Here is a 21,594-nt window from a genome sequence, read left to right as displayed (position 1 = left end):
AAGTGTGATAGAATTACCATGAAAGCAGTCTAAATGACTTCTGCAACCAATTTCCAGCGATCGGAAACCATTCAACGGCTTTCTGTGAAGAAAAAACTAGAATTCTCAATGTTATTTAATGAAAATCCTTCCCTTTTCTAATATTATAACAGTAAATATCTTCCAAAATTAAAATTGTTCTTCAAACAAGCATATTTCTTAGTAATTCTTTTTAGAGACTGACAGTCCCAGTCCCCATTCACTTTCATTCTACAGAAAAGAGCCGTATCTCTTTTTAAGTTTTGAAGTACACAAGAGTCTGACAAAAACGTGGCCATGCAGATGCCCACTGATCCCAAATAAGCAGTGCATCCTGAAAGGCATCTTGGGTATTCGTGTACATGGCTCCTGTTCATATCTGTGAAAACGTGTCACCAGAATTTCCCCATCGCGTGCCATCTTCAACTTAAACAACACATATGTTAAAGAAGTGCCCACGCAGACAACCTTGAGTGAGCAGACGCATGTGGCGAGAGGCCAATAATACTCAACGCAGATGTAAATCTAGCAGACTGGAGTGCTGCAGACACACTGACACTGTGAGCTGCTAATCTGAGCCGGAGCAGGTGGAAATATGAGCTCATATTAACTTTCAGTTCAACGGAGTGCAGTAAGGTTCACTAATAATTCACACATCGTGCAAAAAACTATTTAAAGAAGTATTACACATTTCTTTTAGTTAAATCTTTCTTTTTTTTAATCGTTCACCTATATTATGTGTGTGGGGGGGTGTGTGAATATAAGTAAATGAATAACAATTTAAAAATATTTATAGTAAAATACATATATTATAATATAATACATAGAAATCCAGAGGCATTTCACTTGTTTTATAATATAATATATTAAATTTTATTATATTATACTTAATATATTATACTTAACTATAATATAATATAATAATATAATATATCATATTATAAAACAATGAAACACTTCTGGATTTCTATGTATTATATTACATTATATTATATTATATTATGTTATATTACACACTGTTGCTATTGTCCTAATTTGCAAATTGCTTTGGATAAAAAAAATATATAAATAATAATAATGAAATAAAATAAAACAGAACAAAATAAAATGAAAAATACAGTAAGCAAAATAAATAAATACAAAAAATATAAAAGGGTGCTTTAAAATGATACCTTTTAGATCAGCAGGTAGTTTTTGAGCATCACGTGATTATAAAATAAACTCACTTGTCACGCGTGAGACGCTGAACGACTCTCAGGTCCTGGAGGAGACACACACGTCCCTCCAGCTGCTCCGAAGTTCTGCTGGATCTCCGATTCTGTGGACACACGGTGCAGAAGAACCTCAGCGAACATCCCGTAACTGTCCTGAACAAGAGCGCACAACCTGAGAAAGAGAAGGGAAACAATCACATTTATTAATCTTCAGTAAATTACTCCCTGTCGCTTTGCGCTGCTGATTTAGCTTCAGTATCTAATATTACTTATCTACTCCATTTGCACTACGGTTATTCAGCTTGATTTTATAATATCTCTCATTACTTTTGCAACCCAAATGTTACTGATGCCACTTGATGTAGGCACACCACCCCCCGTCCGATTTTATTGTGACAATAATAAAAGCAGGCTAAACTGAAATTAAAATGGCAAGGATAAACAGGCAGAAAAAGGAATATGAATTTATTATTTATAAATAAACTGCCCAAAATTAAATATGAGCCTCTGATGAAGAGGGAAGCTTCATCCCAACAACAAACACTCACATAGATACAGATAGTGTCTACAGATTAAATGTTGACTTTGGCACCAGACAGGGCCTAACTAATAACTTGATCTATGGACTGACTCGCAAGCGGTCACACGGCGGTGTTTCTATACTCAAAATGATATTTTTGCAGGTATTTATAGCCTCTACAGATAGTCAGTTCACAGAAAGTGGCAACTTTTTTGGAGCCAGTAAACCACAGGACTAAACAAACAGGCTGGTATTTAAATATATTTTCACATGCTAGACAGTGATTTGATTGCACAGTAGAGATAACTAGAGTAGAATACAAAAATAAACACAGTTGATTCGTACATTCTTCACACTGATTTGAAGAGGTGTTGTTTAGTCGCAAAAAAGGGCTTGCAAGGCAGATATTCCTGAAAAAACCTAATTTACTCTTTTTCTTTGTCCACATTTTCTGCAAATTACTCCGCTTGACGTGCAGACTATTAAAAACACTGTTGAGAGAATTGAGAATCAAACTTATTGACTGGAAAATATTTACTTGAAGAGCTTTTTGGATGTAAATGTTTCAATAACTTGAAAACAATCACTCGTTTATGGTTTAGGGGTTACATGTCATGGAAAATAAATATAATATTTCATATTTTTAATTAAGGCTCAGTTTTATTAAAGATGCGCAGTAAAAAACTGAAAAGGCGTGGATACAGTTATATTTGCGCCTGACTTTATCGAGCATGCATTTGTAGAACTTTGCCTTTCAGATGAAAAATGGGAGGACAGTATTACATTTAAATCATGAATAATGCAAATTAATTTAATCAAATTACTGGTATTTGCACTATTATTTATTATCTATATATTAAAAAAAACATGCATTAGGGCAGGCAGTAATTTGCACCACTCTTGGTAGATTGCTCTGGTCATTATGAAACCGATCTGGCCGCATCTGGGTTCTTTAAAATGCCGTTATATATATTTTTATATTCATAATTATATTGTCAGTAAATCACCTGCAGCAACTTCCCCTCCCATTGTCGCTTTTCTGGCATTGTGGAAAGGGGAAACATGAATTTCTCCTTTAATCTAGCCCTAAGTGTTTAATTTTAATTTACTAAACGTTAATAAAAACCTATAATAGCATGTAAATGATAATAAAATAACACTGACGCTCCAAATGACATACATCCATAGAAGACGGGATATACTAGTCAGAAATTCCATGCTATTCTTTCAAATTTTATTTAAATGTGACATTGACTATTTTTTTTTTTTAGAAGACTAAATCGATTAATGTTTTTTTAAATAAAAAGTTAAATAAAAATACTAAGCACGACAATCTCTTATACTACTAAAAGCTATTTGAAATCTAAGCGATGTCATTGCAGTACAGTACCTGCATACTGAATTGCAGTTGGTTGTGTTTCTTGCATGTGTTTGCATGCTGAATTGTGATTTTCTGTCTATTTGCTTAATTGATCTCTGTCCACTATCTCAACTTTTGTTGGAAAAGCCATCACAGAGGTTTGTTCATGTGTTTATGTACAGACTCAACGGAAAGTCATATCAGATCTTTTTAAATTTTCACACTTATTTCTCTTTATTTATCTCATCGGTTTATCTCATCTTTTGCCAAAGGTGACAAGAACATGTGCTAAATCACATGCAAAGCTGATAGAAAACAAGATTCGCTGACGTTTATTTTGAATTACATACTGTAGTGTTTAAAGAGGCTGCTCAGATACGAATTGGTTTAAATTTTACAGCAATCACAAATTTGCTATTTAGTCATTTTAAAAGGAACACTTCACTTTTTTTTTAGAAATAGGCTCATTCTCCAACTCCCCCAGAGTTAATAAGTTGTGTTTTACCATTTTGGAATCTATTCAGCTGATTTCCCGGGTTTGGCGATAGCACTTTTAGCATAGCTTAGCTTAGATTATTGAATTCAATTAGACCAGTAGCGTCGCGTTGACCAAAGAGTTGATATTTTTCCCATTTAAAACTTGACTCTTCTGTAGTTACACCAGGCCCTCTTGCTTGCACAGGGAGCATGTCTTGCAAGCTGAGGACTATTCAGCTTCCAAAGGAGATGCATAATGTTACTGTGCCTGCTACGGCAGCAGACATCCTTGATTATAACGCCAGAATGAGAATATAGTTCCTAATTACATCAGCCTAGAAATGTGCAACTTTTAAATTTTCCACCGGTCTAAATACATGATATATATATATAAAAAGAGTTGAGCCCACTAAAAATTAAGACAACCAGTTTCAGCAGGTTTTTCAGTTTTCCCAAATTAGAAAACTCATAAACATAAGTTGAGAAAACTCAAAAATCTGCTGAAACTGGTTGCCTTAAAATTTTAAGTTGACTCAACTTTTTTTTTTTTTTTTTTTTTTTACAATGTACAGAAGAAAAAAAAACTATCAAAACTCTTTGGTAATTTTTGAACACAATGCTACTGGTCTAATCGAATGCAATGATCTATGCTAAAAGTGTATAGAATAGTTTCCAAAACGGTAAAACTCAACTTATTAACTCTGGGGGAGTTAATGGTTGAAGAATGCGCCTATTTTCAAATAAAGTGGAGCGGTCCTTTAACATCTATGCTGTCCAAAAAAAATAGAATTGTCTTCGCAAAACATTGTGTTCTACTCAGCTCGAGCTGAATAAAATAATGTTTTGCGGTAAAAAGTCTAGTCACAATACAGATTGCATCAAAGCAACAGGAAAGCAATGTTTGAATGATACCGTTGTCGATTCAGTTCAGTTTATTAACTGTGTGAACTTCAATTACGGAACGAGTTTAATCATTCCAAACGGCTCTTTAGGAAACAGTGATGTTATCATCCAGCTCAGTTCAGTTCTCTTCCAATAATGCCTGTGCAATTATGTTGACAAATAGTTTAAATAGAAAGGAATAAAAAGTTCAAGCACTAGTAAACAAAGAAAAACCGGCTATCAAAACAGAGAGAAAAAAAAAAGCATGTAAACTTGATGAAAGCTAACGATGATGCCGCGATATGCGCTGACCTTTGATAAACCATGACTAGCATATCTGGATTTATATTGACCTGTTGTTACCCTGTTGTAGCGCTGCTAAACAACACGGGGGTTAAGAGAGTGCGGTTGTGAACACTGAGGCTTGTTTAGACCCGCGTGTCTATGAAACCAGAGAACAGGAGGGGTGACTGGGCAGTAGCATTCTGTGGTATGGCCAGGTTGACATAAACAACCCCCTTCTTTATTCCCCGTTTCAGGCGCTTCCTCCAACGGAGCTGGACTGGGTGGGGGGGGGCCGATGCCCCCAGCGGATCTCTGTCATTGGTCAGATGCAGTCACTAGCCACTTTCAGGAATCTGTTATTGTGAGCGTTCGCAGGAATTCGCAGCAACTTGGAGGCGCTTCCAGGAACTGCGATCCATTGAGCTTGTCCAAACACTCACACACACACACACATTTCACACAAGCCTACTTGATGTAGGTACCCCACTCCCCCTCCATTTCCTTCACACATGCACCACAACTTTTCTGGCAGCTGATTGGCTGAGGCGCAGTGGGCGGGATTGCTTCCGGGAAGGCTCTGGCCAATGGGAGCGGGGCTTTTGATAAACAGGGCTGTAATCCGACACGTAAAGCACATTGTGTTCCACTTCTTCTAGAAAACATCCAACCCCTCCTGTCTGAGCACAGAGAACTTCTTCAGCCTGTTTATACTGCTCTGAGTTTTTACTGGAACAACATATCTTCTTGGACCAAAAGTTAAATGCTAATTATTGTCTGGAAAGTGGCCACAAAAACTCAAGGAGGAGAAAGAAACATAACGAAAAAAAAGAAGGGCAGGACGTAACTGCAAAGTGGTTGTAATGACACCGGTGGTCTTGCTGAAGCACACACACAAAAAGAATAAATATCGAATAAATACATGTCAGCTGTATGTTGGTATAAACATGGAAAACTGATTTCAAGCATATTCTTATAATCTAATTTTAAGCATGAATGTAGTGCAATTATAAACAGAGCCAAAGATAAGAAAGCAAAAAAATAAGAAACAATACATGCATTTTACTTGTTATTGTTAAAATTATTAGTTAATTAAAATAAACCTGAAATTAAATGTAAATATTAGATCAAAAGCATAAAAACCTATAGAAAATAACATTTCTAATGCTGCAAAAAAAAAAAAAGACTAAAAGCTAGTGTGGCAGAAAATTCCAGTAAAAATGTAAATCATCTCCTCGTATAGCAAATAAACAAACATGCAGTATTTGTCTCATAAAGTTCTAAAATTAAATAGAGATCTGTTCAGGGTGTTGCTATATGGGGTTGTAAGGGGTTTTGGGTGGTTATTTACTAGTCCAAGGAAAAAAGCATCACCCTCATATAGCCCAGATCCATTCTTCAAGGTAAGTATAGATCACTACAAATAGTGATGGTTGTCTTAGCAACAACTAAATGATTTGGATTAAAAAAATATATATATATATAGTGAGGTGCAGAAGTTGAACTGAACAGTCATCTGACCCATTCTGACTCACTGGGCCAAATAAAACACTCAGAAGGAGATCATTTATAATTCTAAAAACAAAAACATACAAGTAAATGCCATTTCTCTTCATCTGAAAACTCTGACCAAGACAAATCAAATCAGAAGGAAGCAATGACAGGATGCCATAATTAAGTGATACTGCACACGGTGTCATTTTTTGAATGTGTACGAGTATGTTCAAGTGCATGTAAATGCATTTATGCATCTGAAATATGCTTTTAATGATGAGCTATACTACCAGCTGAGCTATACTAAATCAACACCACTACGCCACTTTATATTGACAACAGTGTTGAAAGTAACCGAATGTACCGTTTACATAAATTAGTCATCTGTTGATGCAGCAGCTATTCACTCGAGTAACATCAAAACAAAGATTAAACCTATTTGCAATTCAAATTATAATTTAGATTGCAATATTTGATTTCCTTTTTTGACACTGTAATACATAATAAACTACAAATAAAGTATTATTATTAATATTATTAAAACAATTATGAACCAAGCAAATAAACAAGCTGTATTTTTTTAAAAAGGGCAAAAGGAACATTTTCTTAGAGCTACCTATCCAAGTCAAACTCGCATCTATTATTAATAATGACTATTATTATTATTAATATTATTATTTAAATTATTCTAATTATCTATTGTTATTTCTTATTAATACAATCATAACAAAAATGTACGATTTTTCTTTGTAATTTATTACTGATTATTTTAGTGTCAAAATCAAATCAATCATTCGAATAGGTTCTGCATGTAAGACATTGAACACTTGCTCATAAATCGTCTTGATCTTGGATTGACTTAAAAAAAGAAGTAATCATGAAACTAAAAAAAAACAGGGAGTGAGTGACACACATGAACGAATGCCTTCTAGTCATGTGCTGGGATCTGTTAAAAATGTTATGCATCATGTGTATGTGTATGTGTTGGCTCCATCTTTGTCAGCACCAGCTTTGGTCCAGTCAGGGTTTCCCCTGTCAACACACGCTCCATACCACAGTGTCTGGTCTTCCCGAGCTCCGGTGTTTACGGTATGCTGTAGCGTCTGACACAGATCCGGTTTCCGACAGTCAAATGACTCTTTTTCCATCACCCTTCATCAACACAGCACCACGTGCATTTTTTGACAACAAAACAACGTGTCCCAGAGCAGTGGAGAGATCAGGGGGCGCGAGAGGGAGGAGATCGTAGACACTTAATGTGTGTGTAATTAAAACCTTCACACGCTGACACTGATAAAGGCAAACGGATTTGGTTTCCGATTGTCTTGCGCTCAACAACGAACCGTTTAATAAATCTCTGACCGTAAAGGCACCTACGCAGAAAAAACTCAGATGGAACATATGACAGATAGGAATGCATTTTAAGGGCGCAGAAAGAGCCGTGTCACTAGTGGTGTGCGAGATATATATATATATATATATATATATATATATATATAAATAAAGAAAAACGTATGATACTTGATATGCAATTCATTACACCCCTCTGTAAAAGTGACCATGAATTGTGAAAATTTTACAAACAATATTTTTCTGGAGTAAAACTGTTCTGTGTCTCAGAGCAACATATAGACCATTTGTGGTCTCAGAAAAACATTGAAAACAAGTCGAGGGAACAGAGTAAAACCCATGGAATAAAATGCTACATTTTGAATGAATTATTGCGCCTTTGGATGTCAAAATGAGAGAGCAAATCATTTTTATACAGTCTGTTGTCAAAGACACCATTTGAAAGTAAACGTTTAAACGGACAGACTATGGATAAAGCCTGCTGACTGCCCTACATTTAATGTATAATTTTGGTGTAAACAATACGTTTATATAATACTCACATATGCAGATGTACTATATTAACACTGCAGTTACAGCAAAACCTATCATATTTTACATAACATTTATCTATTTTATTTCACAGTTGAGATTTGTTTTGGCTCACAGACGCAATCTCCTGTTTAGACTTTATAACCTGAGATATAAAGTCATGATTCTGAGCCAAAGGGAAAGAGAGAACGACAAGTTGCTTTTTCTTATCAAAACTGTGAGATATAATATCAGAAATGTGAGAACAAAGTCAGAATTTCGAATTTTTAAGCAGGAATTACATTTTTGGATTTACGAAAGCACAGTTGAACCTACTTGATATTCTTAATGGTCAATGAATGAGAACATAGCCATTTGTTGCAGAAAATTATTGATGTTCTCAAGTAGAGATCATCAGATTTTTATAAGAAAAGGATGAAAGAAATACACAAAAAAAAAAAAAGAATTTGGTCTCTGTGTGCAAGGACCTTAACTCTCAGTAATCCTTAGACTCTATTTCATAATGTTGCAGCATTTGCATTTAAATCATTGGGTTTCAAATAAAAAAAAAACTAATTTCAGCTGTTAGATAACAGAATAGGCCAAAAAGACTGACGATAACAGAAACTGCTCTTTAAACTTGGGCCATCAAGTAATCACCTATCAAGCAACAAGCAGCACCTTAGCAACTACATAGTGAGATAGTGCTAAAAAAAATACATGTTTTCTGTTTCTACATGTATCATTTCTGCTCTTGATTTAGGGCCATATTCCAAAGGCGCATTCTCACTCTCACTTTCTGTCCTTTATTTCCTTTTTTCTGGGAAGCGTGTGGGTATGGATCGCTGACATCGCTGGGCTCAATTAGACATGTTTGTAGAGTTTTACCATATGGCCAAAAGAACCGCGTGAGGCAGAGAAAGATAGAGAGAGAGAAAGAGAGGACTCTGTGTACTGGGAGGGGTTGTTTGGTTAGTCATTGACAGAATATGGAGCAAAGTTGCTCTCTCTCACCATTTATCAACTCCACGAGGAGACTGACCTCTTGGAGCTTTAATAGTGGAGTTCAGAACAGACACTGGCCTAATTTTACCGCAGAACAAACACACAATCTCGTAAAACACGTACAAAGATGACCATGCGTCGTCTCAGACCGATAAAGCAGATTCTCGATCTATTGATGTTTATTCTGTGATTTGGACCCATCATGCCTATTACTGTATTTAATTATGTCCTCAAGCACATTCCCAATCAATTCACATACATTTTTATTAGAAGCAAATTAAAGCAAAGGTTTTGAGACCTAACTGGTATCTGGTTGGTCAAACTGGTTTGGCTGGTTACCGGATAAGGAGAGTCGCTGATAAACTGCATGTTGCATTTATTTACATAGAGCTGGTAGCGGTTATAGATTTTTTTTTTTTTTTTTTTTTTAATGGAAGATTAGAAGATGCACTTGTTCATACTGTATTACAAAACACTTTTGCTGCTATTGAGGTGGGATATAGGTACGGTTAAGGACAGGTTTAGTGGTATGGGTAACATAAGGTGGGTTAAGGAGTAAGGGATGGGTCAACAGTATAATTGTAAATGTAATTACATGAATTTTTTACAGATTTAATTACATATAGGTGTTTAAAAAAACTACAATGTAAAAATCATATGCACACAAAGAGTAGTTAAGACCACCATAAAGTGGGACCAAATGCTGCAATGTTGAAAATATTTTCTCTAAAACTGCTTTGAAATTATTTATTGTGAAAAAGGGGCTTTCTGTTTTGCTTTTTGGACTGAAATTGTAATATTAAATAACATAATATCCTGCGTGCATGCATGCACTACCATTCAAAAGGATCATGTGACACTGAGGACTGGAGTAGTGGTGCTGAAAATGCACCTTTGCATATGCAAAAAAATAAATAAAGATAAATAAAAATAAATAATATATATACACACACATATATATATATATATATATATATATATATATATATATATATATATATATATATATATATATATATATATAAAACATTTATTTTAAATTATAATAATATTCCACAATGTCACTCTTTCTGTGTTTTTGATCAATAGTATAAAATACCACCTCCATACTTGTAAGCATTTATTTTACTTAAAATCTGCAAGCTGCAACAGTGTACCAGACATTTTCTTTTTTCCCTCCAAGTAACTGTGTTATGAAAGGTCCAGTACCTGCCGATGTGCTGAGGTGGTGCAGATTCTGGTGGAGGTTTATAGAGTGCTCTGTGCTGGAGAGAATCTCTGTGTAGGGACTTGGCGATGGGTATGCAGTAGACCCTCTGAACAACCACTTCAACAGGACCGCTCTGAGAGCCGGACGCCCCACAATCCTCCACTGCATCCAGCAGAGACTTCCGCACTACGCTTCTGTTCAACTCACCGACCTGAAGATGGAAAAATGAAAACATTTTTATTTTTTCCCTAAACACACCATAAGAAGTTGTTGTACAGTCTCCAACGTAATAACTTGGCATCACAAATTTCTTAAAGGGACAGTGCACCCAAAAAAAACCTCATATCGTTCCAAACCTGTAAGCCTTTTATTGGGCTTTAGAACACATATTAAGATATATTTATAAAACCTAGACCTTTTCGGACCCTGCACAGACCCTACAAACAACACTGGAGAACAATGATTTCTATTCTAAAAAAAAAAAATCAATCTTAAAATATCTTCTTTGTGTTTCAGTTTCGGAATGACATAAGGGTGAGTAAAAATGATAACAAAATACTAATTTTTAGGTTGTTGTGTTGTGTTAGTCTGCTCATATTTTTGATAAGATATAGTTACTACGTGTTTTGAAAACTGTGGCTAACACTTTGTGTGTTTACAACCAACACAGACTTCGTGCGGACGACACTGAACTGCTTATTTCGAGTGGTACAGTAAGGAAAGAGCAAAGCCTCATTCTTCAAATGCTTTCAAAAAATAAAAATAAAAACTAATGTTACGTCGGGGTCTTGTCGAACAGGAAAATTGGGCTTCGCTTTCACACTAAAGCAAATATTTATGCATTAAAAACATCCCTCATAAATCATCTGCACTCATGAGTGTCACACAGGAAGCGGCAGCTGTCTCCATTCCAACAGCACTTTCACACATTTTATATGTGTGGCCGAATTTGAAATCTAACATAGGAGCTGGATCTTCTGGGAATTTCAGTTTCCTTCCCGCGATCACATGAGAGAGGACAGCTGACGAACCTGTTTACAGGGAATGGATGTCTCGGCTGACACTTGGCTCGTCCCTGACCGCCACAGGCTCCTGGTTAACGGCGGAGGTCTGCATTTCTCCACAGATACCGCGGCTCTCGGACCGCCCGCGTTATCCGGCTTAGTCTCTTCGCAGACTTTCTGACTGAAGTGGGTGTTGAGAATTATGGGATAACGTTCACCCTCCACAACCAGATTCTGCCTAGAGAGACAAACAGAGGTCTGCTAGTCATAATGTGTTGTTTTTTTTTTGGAAATGACACATCATGCGATGCTTTTTATCACAGCGTGGCAACATTCATAAAACTCGACTTGCATTGATAGATTGACAGCGGGTCTCATCGAGCACAACCACCTCCACACTTCTCACGTACATAAAAGCGTCTCAAAATATCCTCAGGTGCACACGAACGCTCAAGCCCGTCCCCCTCTGGGTGGAAAATAACTGTTTGTGACTGACTGAGCAACAAAGATGCTCTTTTCCATTGTACAGGCGGTCTGAAAACTTGTTTATATCAAAGCGCTGAACTCAAGTCGACACTATTACTTTGTACTTGGCATTCAACAGATCGACTGCGAAACAAGCTGCGCTTTTGTGATAATGGTCTGCATTGGTGTGTCTTAGTAACCGAGCAAGAACAAAACACACAAAACAAGTGTTAGTCGCTGTTTGCCAAAAGAAAGATGTGAATGAGTTGCAGTCAAACAATACTCCTTCTGAAGCACTATTCATCTTTTTTGGTTTTCATATATAAAATAAAAGCAAAAAAGCAGACCAGACTTGAGGCTAGTTTAAGCCTACTTGGCAAGTGGCTTAAAATTGTGAATTGCATGTAAAAGAAGATCCAGATTTGCTGTGCTTGCTTGTATTACTGCACAACTGGGCAAATATTGTTATTATTATATCAAAATTAATAAAAATATTATTATTATTATTATTATTAATAATAAAATACTGAATAAAGTAAAATAATTACTATATTACTGTTATAATATTCATTGTAAATTAAAAATAGACTATTTAAGAAAAATAACAAACAACAATTTTTAAATATAATTATGTTTTACATTACATTCACTAAAGGAAAAAAAACAAGAAAAATTATTAAATAATCTATATTTCTACATTACAATCATAAAATGAACATTTCATTATTATATTTAAATAATTTATTATCATATATGATTAATAATTATTAAAATACTGTGTATTTAAGAAAAGTAATTAATACACAATAATAAAATGAAATAATGCATTAATAATAAAAATTATTATTACTAATAAAATTCATTATATTTTAAATGCATTATTAATAATATAGCTACTATTATTACTAATATAGTACTAATAAAAATACAAAAATTACTAAATAAACCAAAATAAGAAATGCATTACTATTGCAATATTTTACTGTAAAATATTTAATAAAATAATATTTTTATACATGTATAAATTGTATTCATTTATTATTACTAAACAAAACACTAATTATGTATATATTTTTATTTATTTATTTTTTCATATTTTGAACATTCCACCACTAAACTTTAAATAAACTGAAAGAAGACAGAAAGCCCTTCTTTTTTTGTTTACAAGACCTTCTTTATTACAAGCATCGGAAGATAGTTGGCACACTGCATTCCCAAATGCACGTTAAAGAGACTCAAACTCAGAGCAGATGCAGAGATTGAGTTCATGTGGAGCAGCATTTACTGTGAACTGAGCCGCTCTGAGACACTGAAAACCGACGGATGAGAACAGTGCCTCACTTTACTTTAAACAACCTAATGCATACATTCATGTAACAGAATCACACTAAGCCGTTTTGCACTGATGAATCATGCAGCCCTATAAAGAGCTATGATCAGTTTGTACAGGAAAGTGTTTACAACTAGTTATTGATATGAAGCACATGGGGACAAAAGCCTGCAAACGACATATGCATTTCTCTGAAAACATCTGCACGCTGGTAAGCACATACATTAAAAGTGCTGTCATGAATGCATGACAATGTACCATTCACAGGGCCTCAAGAGTAGGTTACAAATAGCCTGATCAATCTTTGCGCTGAGTGTAGGGTAATTTGTCACAGATCTGTTTCAAACAAACATGTCTTCAATAAACGGAGGCCTCCACTCCACTACAAGCCGGGGCCTGCAGAGCTCATGTCATGAGACGTAACACGTACGTCAGCATTCAAATCATCCTGCCCTGAGAGAAAATTGAACAGGTGCCAGCAGAGACGAGTAATCACACTGAACCTAGTGAACTTCAGCCAACAGCGTGCAGCTCCAGGGCAGCCAGCAAAGGCAAGTTTACACAGGAGAGGTGGAGGTCCTCTCCACCCTACTGCAAACAAGCGCTTTTTTCAACACGCTGTCAACCCAAGAAGAATAGGACAGAAAATTCCAGTCTTTGACAATCCAGTGACAGGACAAAAAAAAAAAAAAAAAAAAAAAAAAAAAACTGATTTTTTTGTTGGCAATTAAGTGTAGAAACGAGAAAGTATTTTACTGCGTGCAATAGCTAATAATATTATAATTACTATTATAATAAAAAAATATTTATATAATGTATCATTATAATTTAAAATGATTGTATAAATTTTCTACATTTCAGAAGAATAGTCACTGAATCACTGTAAGCATCACAGGTAAACAAAACCATCTTCAATCAACTTTATGAGGTGCATCATGGGATGCTTTTTCAAAAACCTTGAACTTATTTCTATATATGCTGGACATTTATTGGCATTTATTTTCCTTTTACTACCTGTCCAACTGTATTTTTTTTTTAAAATATCTAATTTCTAAAATAAAAATTAAATCTTTGTTTTTTATGTATTATTTCTTATAATACTTCTCACACTTTGTTAATCCAATATGCAGATGCATAATTTTTTACTTTTTTTCGTAATTCATAAATAAAATACAGATATTTCTCAAATTAAAGTGTATAAATATAATTGGATAATTCTAAAATCATATTTAATAATAATTACACATTTTAATATTAGAAACCATTTTTGAATAAATTACAAAAATACAATAAAAATGAGATGCTAATCATACTAAAAAAAAAAAAAATTGTTTATGCAAACAAAAACTCTTTATCAGAAATGCTACACAAATAAAAATACAAAGCAATGTGATCAGGTGCACAGGAAATAAAGTCTTAGCAGAGATTTGTAAAGCCCAGGGCACACATAATCACATTTACGATCATGATATACGTGTCAGTGCATTTCCGGTGGATCTAAACAGGAAGTCTGAGAACAAACTCATGAGTGTGCTGACGTCAGAGCTGACACAAACAGGTGAGGGTGCGGCACAGGTGTAATCACTACCCAGCGATGACAGGTATTTCCTTCATAGCTGAACCGTGAAGAAGCTGGGAACAGTGTGAGAGTGTGTGTGTGTGTGTGTGTGTGTGTGTGTGTGTGTATGTGTGCACAAGGGTGTTGGTCATCAGAAACACTTTAATACAGGAAGTAGTGAACATAATCCAAAGCAGGCACATGAATTTTTGATTCAGACTTTAACGTATGGCAAATCTAAGTCTTTCAAATAATAAAAAGGACTATAAAAGCAAAATAAAACGTTTATCAAGAAAATTATTCCCATATCTTTTGTTTCCTTTGTTAACAGCAACGGACGCCGGATTTGGGTGCAAACAGAAACCAAATCGAATCTGATGGATACCAAGAAAGACTATATAGAAACCAGGCACATTTTTGGCATATGCAGGTCACGAAACCATCACTAAATGCAAGTTATAAATATTTACATTTTGTATGCAAATAATTGTTTTGTCTACAAAGTTTCAAACTTTACAATGAAATTAAAAAAAGTTAATAAGAAGTTAATAACAGACATCTGCACTAAAATCCAATTGGTGGTCCTTTACGTTTTATCTGTCATTAAATATCAATAAAGTTTAAATCTGAAGTTCAATAAGTGTCCTTTTTGACTAGAAAATAAATGTTTGGCATTTCGAACGATGGTTTGAAAACCTTGTCTGCAAGTTAATAATTTGAAGTAGAATTGTTACTCTAATTAAATATCTGAATCTTTAATTCCAATTTAACTTCCTGTGGGGAGTAGCCGAACCAATTAAAATTCCACCTGACGAACTGAAAGGAAGTCAATCCTTAACTTTGGAATTCTGCCCAACCCTGCGTCACGGAGCATGACTATTTCAAAGAACTGCAAAAACCAAACAAAGAGACTGCAAATCACCAAAACCTTTTCATGTATTTTGACACTGAAAAATCCCATGCCTGCATTTATCAACTTCCCGTACGTTTTTAAATATATTTGACGACATGTAAAGCGTTATCATCTGCTGTCCGTGTTCTGTTCTGCAAACTAAAGGGGCCGAACTGGAGTCGATCCCGTGGACTTTCCAGGGTAAAATGAACTCTTGGACTTTCCAGGGTCAACTATGCCTGCCCTTAAAGCAAACACTCCGCAGGGGGAGAGAAAGAAAGAGAGAAAATGAGACAAGAGGAGAAACTGTGCCAGCAACACACTGTGCTGCATGTGTTTTCTATTCGGCCCTCTGGCCTCTGTCACAGTTATTGTGATCCGCTGCCTAACGCTCCCCAAAAAAAAAAAAAAAAAAAGGCGAGGGAAGAAAAAGGATCCAGCAATGTTTTTTCCCGGCTTGCTGGAAATGAGCTCAGAGCTGCCAGGAAGAGGTATGCAGGCCATTCCTGGAGCTGAGGAATGACGGGAGCTACGCTACATGGGGCGAGAGGAGGGCCTTGGCTTCCGGCGAGGCCTGGCCTTTCCAGTTTGGACGGATCCGTGGATCTGCGGTCCTCCCCACAAGAGAGGAAACTGGCTCGTCTGTCCCTCTCACCTTCAGCCCCGCAGGCCTCTCGCGCTTATCAGCTCTGCAAACCGCGCGCGGATGCACACGGCAAGACCGCCTCCTGCCAACCTGAGGCTTACTGCTCCAACAGTGATTCATCACAAATTACCGTGGAAGATATAGGAGATGTGCGTCAATGCTGTGCAACACGCTGATCGAGACTCCTGTTGATGAAATTATGATGAAAACGACGAAAAACAGATATGCCAGCAGGCAAAGCGAGGCAGAAAAGGAAAAATGTGGAAGATTTAAAAAAAAAAAAAAAAAAAAGAAACAACCTGGCTGTTCACATAAGAGTGAAAGAGTTTGCATAATGTGAAATAGCAGGACATTTTTAGACAAAAATATTTTTGCCACTTTTTTGAGTAACATGTTTTGATGCAGCAGGTTTTTATGGTTTTTATGATAGAAGCTCATACTCAAATTAAAAACAGCTCAATGTTATTCAGATGCACAAATTGAGCAAAAACATGCTTTATATTATATGGAAATTATACATACATACCCACACACACAAGAATATATTAAAAAAATATTTTATGTTTATATATTACATATTTATATATATATAATATAAAATCTAATACTATAATATGAATATATAAATATATATGTATAAATGTAAATATTTTTGAAATGTATACTGTGTATGCGTGTATATTTATATATCCATAATAAACATACAGTGTACACGTACATAATATAAACAAAAACTTTTTATTTTGGATGCAATTAATCATTTGACAGCACTAATTCTAATATTTTATAATGTATCAGTATACATATCTAAAATGCATATAAATATCAGTAGTCTATATCTCTAAATAATGTCTTTATTTTGACTCTATAATGTTTTTTTATTTGCATGTTTAGTTTTATGACCAAACCACTGACACAATGATGATTGACAAATAAATATTTTAAAATCCTTATGGTAATTTTTTAAAATGTATATCTTTGTTTAAAAAAAAAGGAAATGGAAAAGGAAATGCATAAATTAGAAATCACAAAGTGGTTTCTAAGGTGAGAGTCACGGCTAGGGTATTGTGTTTAAAAGAAATTGACCCCCTATTCTGTGACTTATATGGAAATTAGGTCAGCAAACCATGCAATTTGAGACGTTACTTATGCCCATATTATAAGAAAAAGTTAATAGTTAATAGTAATGCATAAGCAGCCACTATAGTAAATATTAAAAAAGATATATATTAGCATTTTAAATTGCTGTTAATTCAAGGGTGTTAGGTCAGTAGCCAACAAACAGTTTATTAGCATCACAGATAATAAACTCTCTTTCAGCTGTTTTATGGTAAAGTGGTATGGAGCAGGACTCTTACCATGGTGGGTAGATGTGGACAATGTTTCCTAGGCGCAGGCTGTAACTGGGCGGCCGTGTCCTTGCTGAAAAGAGCCACACACTTTTCTCTTCCGGCAGCCTGTTGCATACAGCCGCCTGCATGCCACATTCCTCCAGAACTCCCAGAATCCTCAGCACCAAAACCCCTGACCTCTCAGCTTGGATGAAAAAAAAAAACAGGTATGAATCAATCTGCACATAATTTTAAGCCCAGGGAATCTCTGTTTATACTAGGACCAAACCTTAAATTGAAATATTTTTCATTTCAAATCTTTTAATGTAGCACAACAATTAGCCTGGATGTAAGCTTTAAATTTGATAGAAAGGCCAGCTCTGAAAGACGGTTTCATTCTCAAAGTCATTAAGTTTTGCAAAACAGCACAGATACGATACAGGCCCAGTAAATGAATAACAGCAGCAGGATATTTTGGGTTATGCAGTGAAAACTCAACACTGGCGCTGGTTTCAAGTTTTCATTTCACTCAGTTCTGAGAAATGAAACAAAATCCAGCACTGACGGGATATATTCCCATGCTGACTGTTCAAGGAATAGTTGGCCCCCTCGATTGGACACACAGAACACAATTGACTCAGCTGAAATCATGCCGAGAGCACAGCCAAGACTTCAGAGAAGAACGATGTGTAATGGAAATTTTGGAGAAAAATGTAAAGTAGTACGAGAAACAGGCTACGCTTACTCCATGCAACTGCATGCAAAACAGAAACAAGGCTATTTTTCAGTTTTTTAGGAGGAACCGCTCACCAAAAAGCTATGCACGGCACAGCTACGAAAGGAAAGAAACAAGTTGCTAAATGCACACACTGACATCTAATTTATTAGCAATGAGAACACCTAATGTTGCATATTAAAAAAGTAGGTAAACGTAAATCCTGCAAACTAGCAAGAAGTGAGTGGGAGATGCATTCTTTAGGCTGTGGAATTTTCTAAGGAATTATGCCAGTTGCAAAGCTGTCCAGTCATCCTAAATCACTTTCCAGATGCAAACTTGAATGAAAAAAATCATCTTAGTCAGCTAACATCGCATGCATAAGAATACAATGAATCAGAAGATGGTGAAAGACAGGCATTCAGAACTAGAATAACACAAATTTGACACTTAAACATGTATAACAACTGTAATTAAGCATTTTATTTTTAACTGTAATAGTTAAAAACAAAAATTCACCAGGATTACTTTATAATCACTGATAAACCATTACAGGTTTTCTTAATAATATGAAATATTCCTACAAATTCTGTTTTGTTTTTCATTAATCTTGTCACTTTTATATATTCATAGCTTTATATGTTCTTCAAACTTCAAACTTCAAAAATGAGGCATTATGGCTTGACAACTGCAGTAATCAAATATGTGTTTAAGTTTTAATATTTCATTTCATTATGTCAATCTTCATTTTATTTCAAGTAACGAACATTTAGCTTTGCCTAATAATAATAACAAGCCTGCTTTTGCACTAACGATGCACCATACGAGCAATTTCTTATTATCGTTTTACATTTTCTCTTGAATTTCCACCGTCAACCGAAACATTAGCTTCTTTAAACCTACATGCAAACATACCTACACACGAAGACCCCTAACAGGGCACCGTTTAAAAAGAAATCCGTTATACCATGGAAAATGAAAACGTAAAGTGTGCGACTGAGTCTGCAGCGTGTTTGTGTCTGTGGTTTCCTGTCGCTTTGTCTGCGAGACAATTACAGTCACGTCCTATTGTCACCTGAATCACCTGAAACGAGCTTGCTTTCACAGCCGCCTCCTCCTCCAACTGTACACGGAGAGATCTCATTCATTGACTATATATAATATTATACACATTTCATCGAGCATGACAAGCAATTATGGAAATATGAAAACTGTGGGTTGGTGGTTAAATAATTTCCTGGCACATTCTTTGGGCCAGATTTGACATTGGCAGTATTTAAAATAAAAAAAAAGGACTTCATTTTTAATTGTAAAACATCAGTGGTCAGGAGCGGAGAACTAACCACTAACGCATCTGTACAGAGCTAACGTTCAAAGACGTAATTGAGTCTTCAGATTCAGATTGGATCGTCTTACCAGCTGATGTGGATTCGAGTTGCACTGATGTCTCCAAAAGCTGATGGCTGATTTTTGTCTGCTGTGGAGTCGGTTCAGCCTTTCAGCAAAACCTCCCTACAGAGAGAGATCACAAGGATTCAGTCCCACAGAATCAGACCAACAGAAGCAGTGGATTCGATCACACGAATCAGAATCATACAGAAAATAAAACAATCAGACGCTCAGAATAACACATGATCAAACTCTGAACCAAATCTACTGAATCAATTACACCGAATCAGTCATTCGGTGTGACTGATTCATTTAAACCACCATGAAGCAGCTACACAGCATAATTTGTATATGCATTCAATCCCAAGGAATCACATAAAACCAATGGTAAAAAAATACATGTGAATCATTTATATAAAGTCAATAAACTATTTGCAAGGTATGTGTGAGTCAATCATGGAGAATCAGTTTGAATCAAATGGAATCAATCCCATAGAAATATTAATATAAAATCAAACAAACGGAAGTAATAAAAGAATGAATAAAATACAATAAATAAACTGGAATCAGTTGTAAATCAATCATAAATGAATCCTAAAGAATGAACCTCATAAATTATAGAGATTAATGATTACAGAAAATAAATTCCATTGACTCGATAAGAATAACACATAGAATCAAAGAGAATCAACTAGATTCAATCCCATCAAATCAATCCCATTCAATTAATAGTAAATAATAAATTAGAATCCTTTAAAATAATTATTCATAAGAGAATTAATCTGATTAAATCAACTAGATTAAAGGCATAGAGAGTCAGTAAGAACCAATGTGAATGAATCAAGGTTCCATATAAAGAGTCAATCTGATTCAACTCCACAGAATCTAACTATATCATCTATAAATCTATCAAACAGAAAACCGATCAATAATTATCAATACTTATTCATTTCATAAAACATCATAGGCTTCCAATTCGCTGCCAGAGCTGCTCCATTCGCACAAGCACTTATTAATGATTATTTGCTTTATGTTTACGATGTATACATTTTGCGTTTTATATGAGTGGGTGGTAACTTTTATAATGTGCTATCATTTTTATGCGGCATAAAAGCATAATAAAAAGACATTAACTGACACTCAGGCAGGGGCAACTTCCCCTGCGCCCGCCTGCAGAAAGGACTGAGGGTCAGCAGAAGAAGCGGTGGACTAACAGGAGCCAAAGAGACACAGCCCCGTGAGGGAACAAACTCGACATCGTCCTGCCTCTCCCATTCACACAATCTCACCAAACGACTCATTTATAGCAAAAACACCATGGGCTGGGCCTGGGTCTTTGACGGCAGACTAGAAAGTAATTGCTGAGTAATATCTGACAATAGAGCTTTGTGTATGCGCAAGGCGCTAGTTCTTGTGCGTATGCAGGAGGAAATACTCTGCTAATTAAATAAGGTGACAAAATAAGCAAAGGAAGCCGCTTCCCTTGATAGCAATCAAAAACCAATAAGCTGATTAGGTTTTTACGGTAAGGGGTGTGATGTAATATTAAACCATTTTTCAATTGAGACTTTGAACTCCTTTTGTATTGTGTGCTTACACTGGATATAACAGACGCGGATAAAATTGTTGGTACTTTGGTCAATGAAAGAAAACTCACAAATGGTCACAGAAATAACTTTAATCTGACAAAAGTAATAATAAATAAAATTCTATAAATGTTAACTCAATGAAAGTCAGACATTGTTTTTCAAACTATGCTTTAACAACAGAATTATTAAAAAAATATAAATCCATGAAACAGACCTGACAAAAATGATGGTACCCCTAACTTAATATTTTGTTGGCGCAACCTTTTGAGGCAATCACTGCAATCAAACGCTCTGTAACTGTCAATGAGACTTGCACCTCTCAGCAGGTATTTTGCCCACTCCTCATGAGCAAA

The 21,594-nt window shown here is 35.4% G+C and overlaps 1 protein-coding gene across 1 annotated transcript in view; it reads right to left on the bottom strand.

Annotated features, from left to right (window-relative positions):
• Positions 1 to 21,594, bottom strand: part of LOC122330169 (DNA repair-scaffolding protein-like) — a 53,427-nt gene that overhangs the window by 19,466 nt on the left and 12,367 nt on the right. The window contains 6 exon segments of the mRNA XM_043227030.1: positions 1,245 to 1,318; positions 1,320 to 1,404; positions 10,322 to 10,533; positions 11,354 to 11,564; positions 17,576 to 17,753; positions 19,637 to 19,775. Coding sequence (XP_043082965.1) covers positions 1,245 to 1,318; positions 1,320 to 1,404; positions 10,322 to 10,533; positions 11,354 to 11,564; positions 17,576 to 17,753; positions 19,637 to 19,775 — 899 coding nt within the window.

Source organism: Puntigrus tetrazona, chromosome 24 (genome assembly GCF_018831695.1).
Source record: "Puntigrus tetrazona isolate hp1 chromosome 24, ASM1883169v1, whole genome shotgun sequence".
Classification (NCBI taxonomy): domain Eukaryota; kingdom Metazoa; phylum Chordata; class Actinopteri; order Cypriniformes; family Cyprinidae; genus Puntigrus; species Puntigrus tetrazona.
Note: the sequence above shows the minus strand (reverse complement) of the source record. Positions and strands in the feature narration are given on the sequence as shown.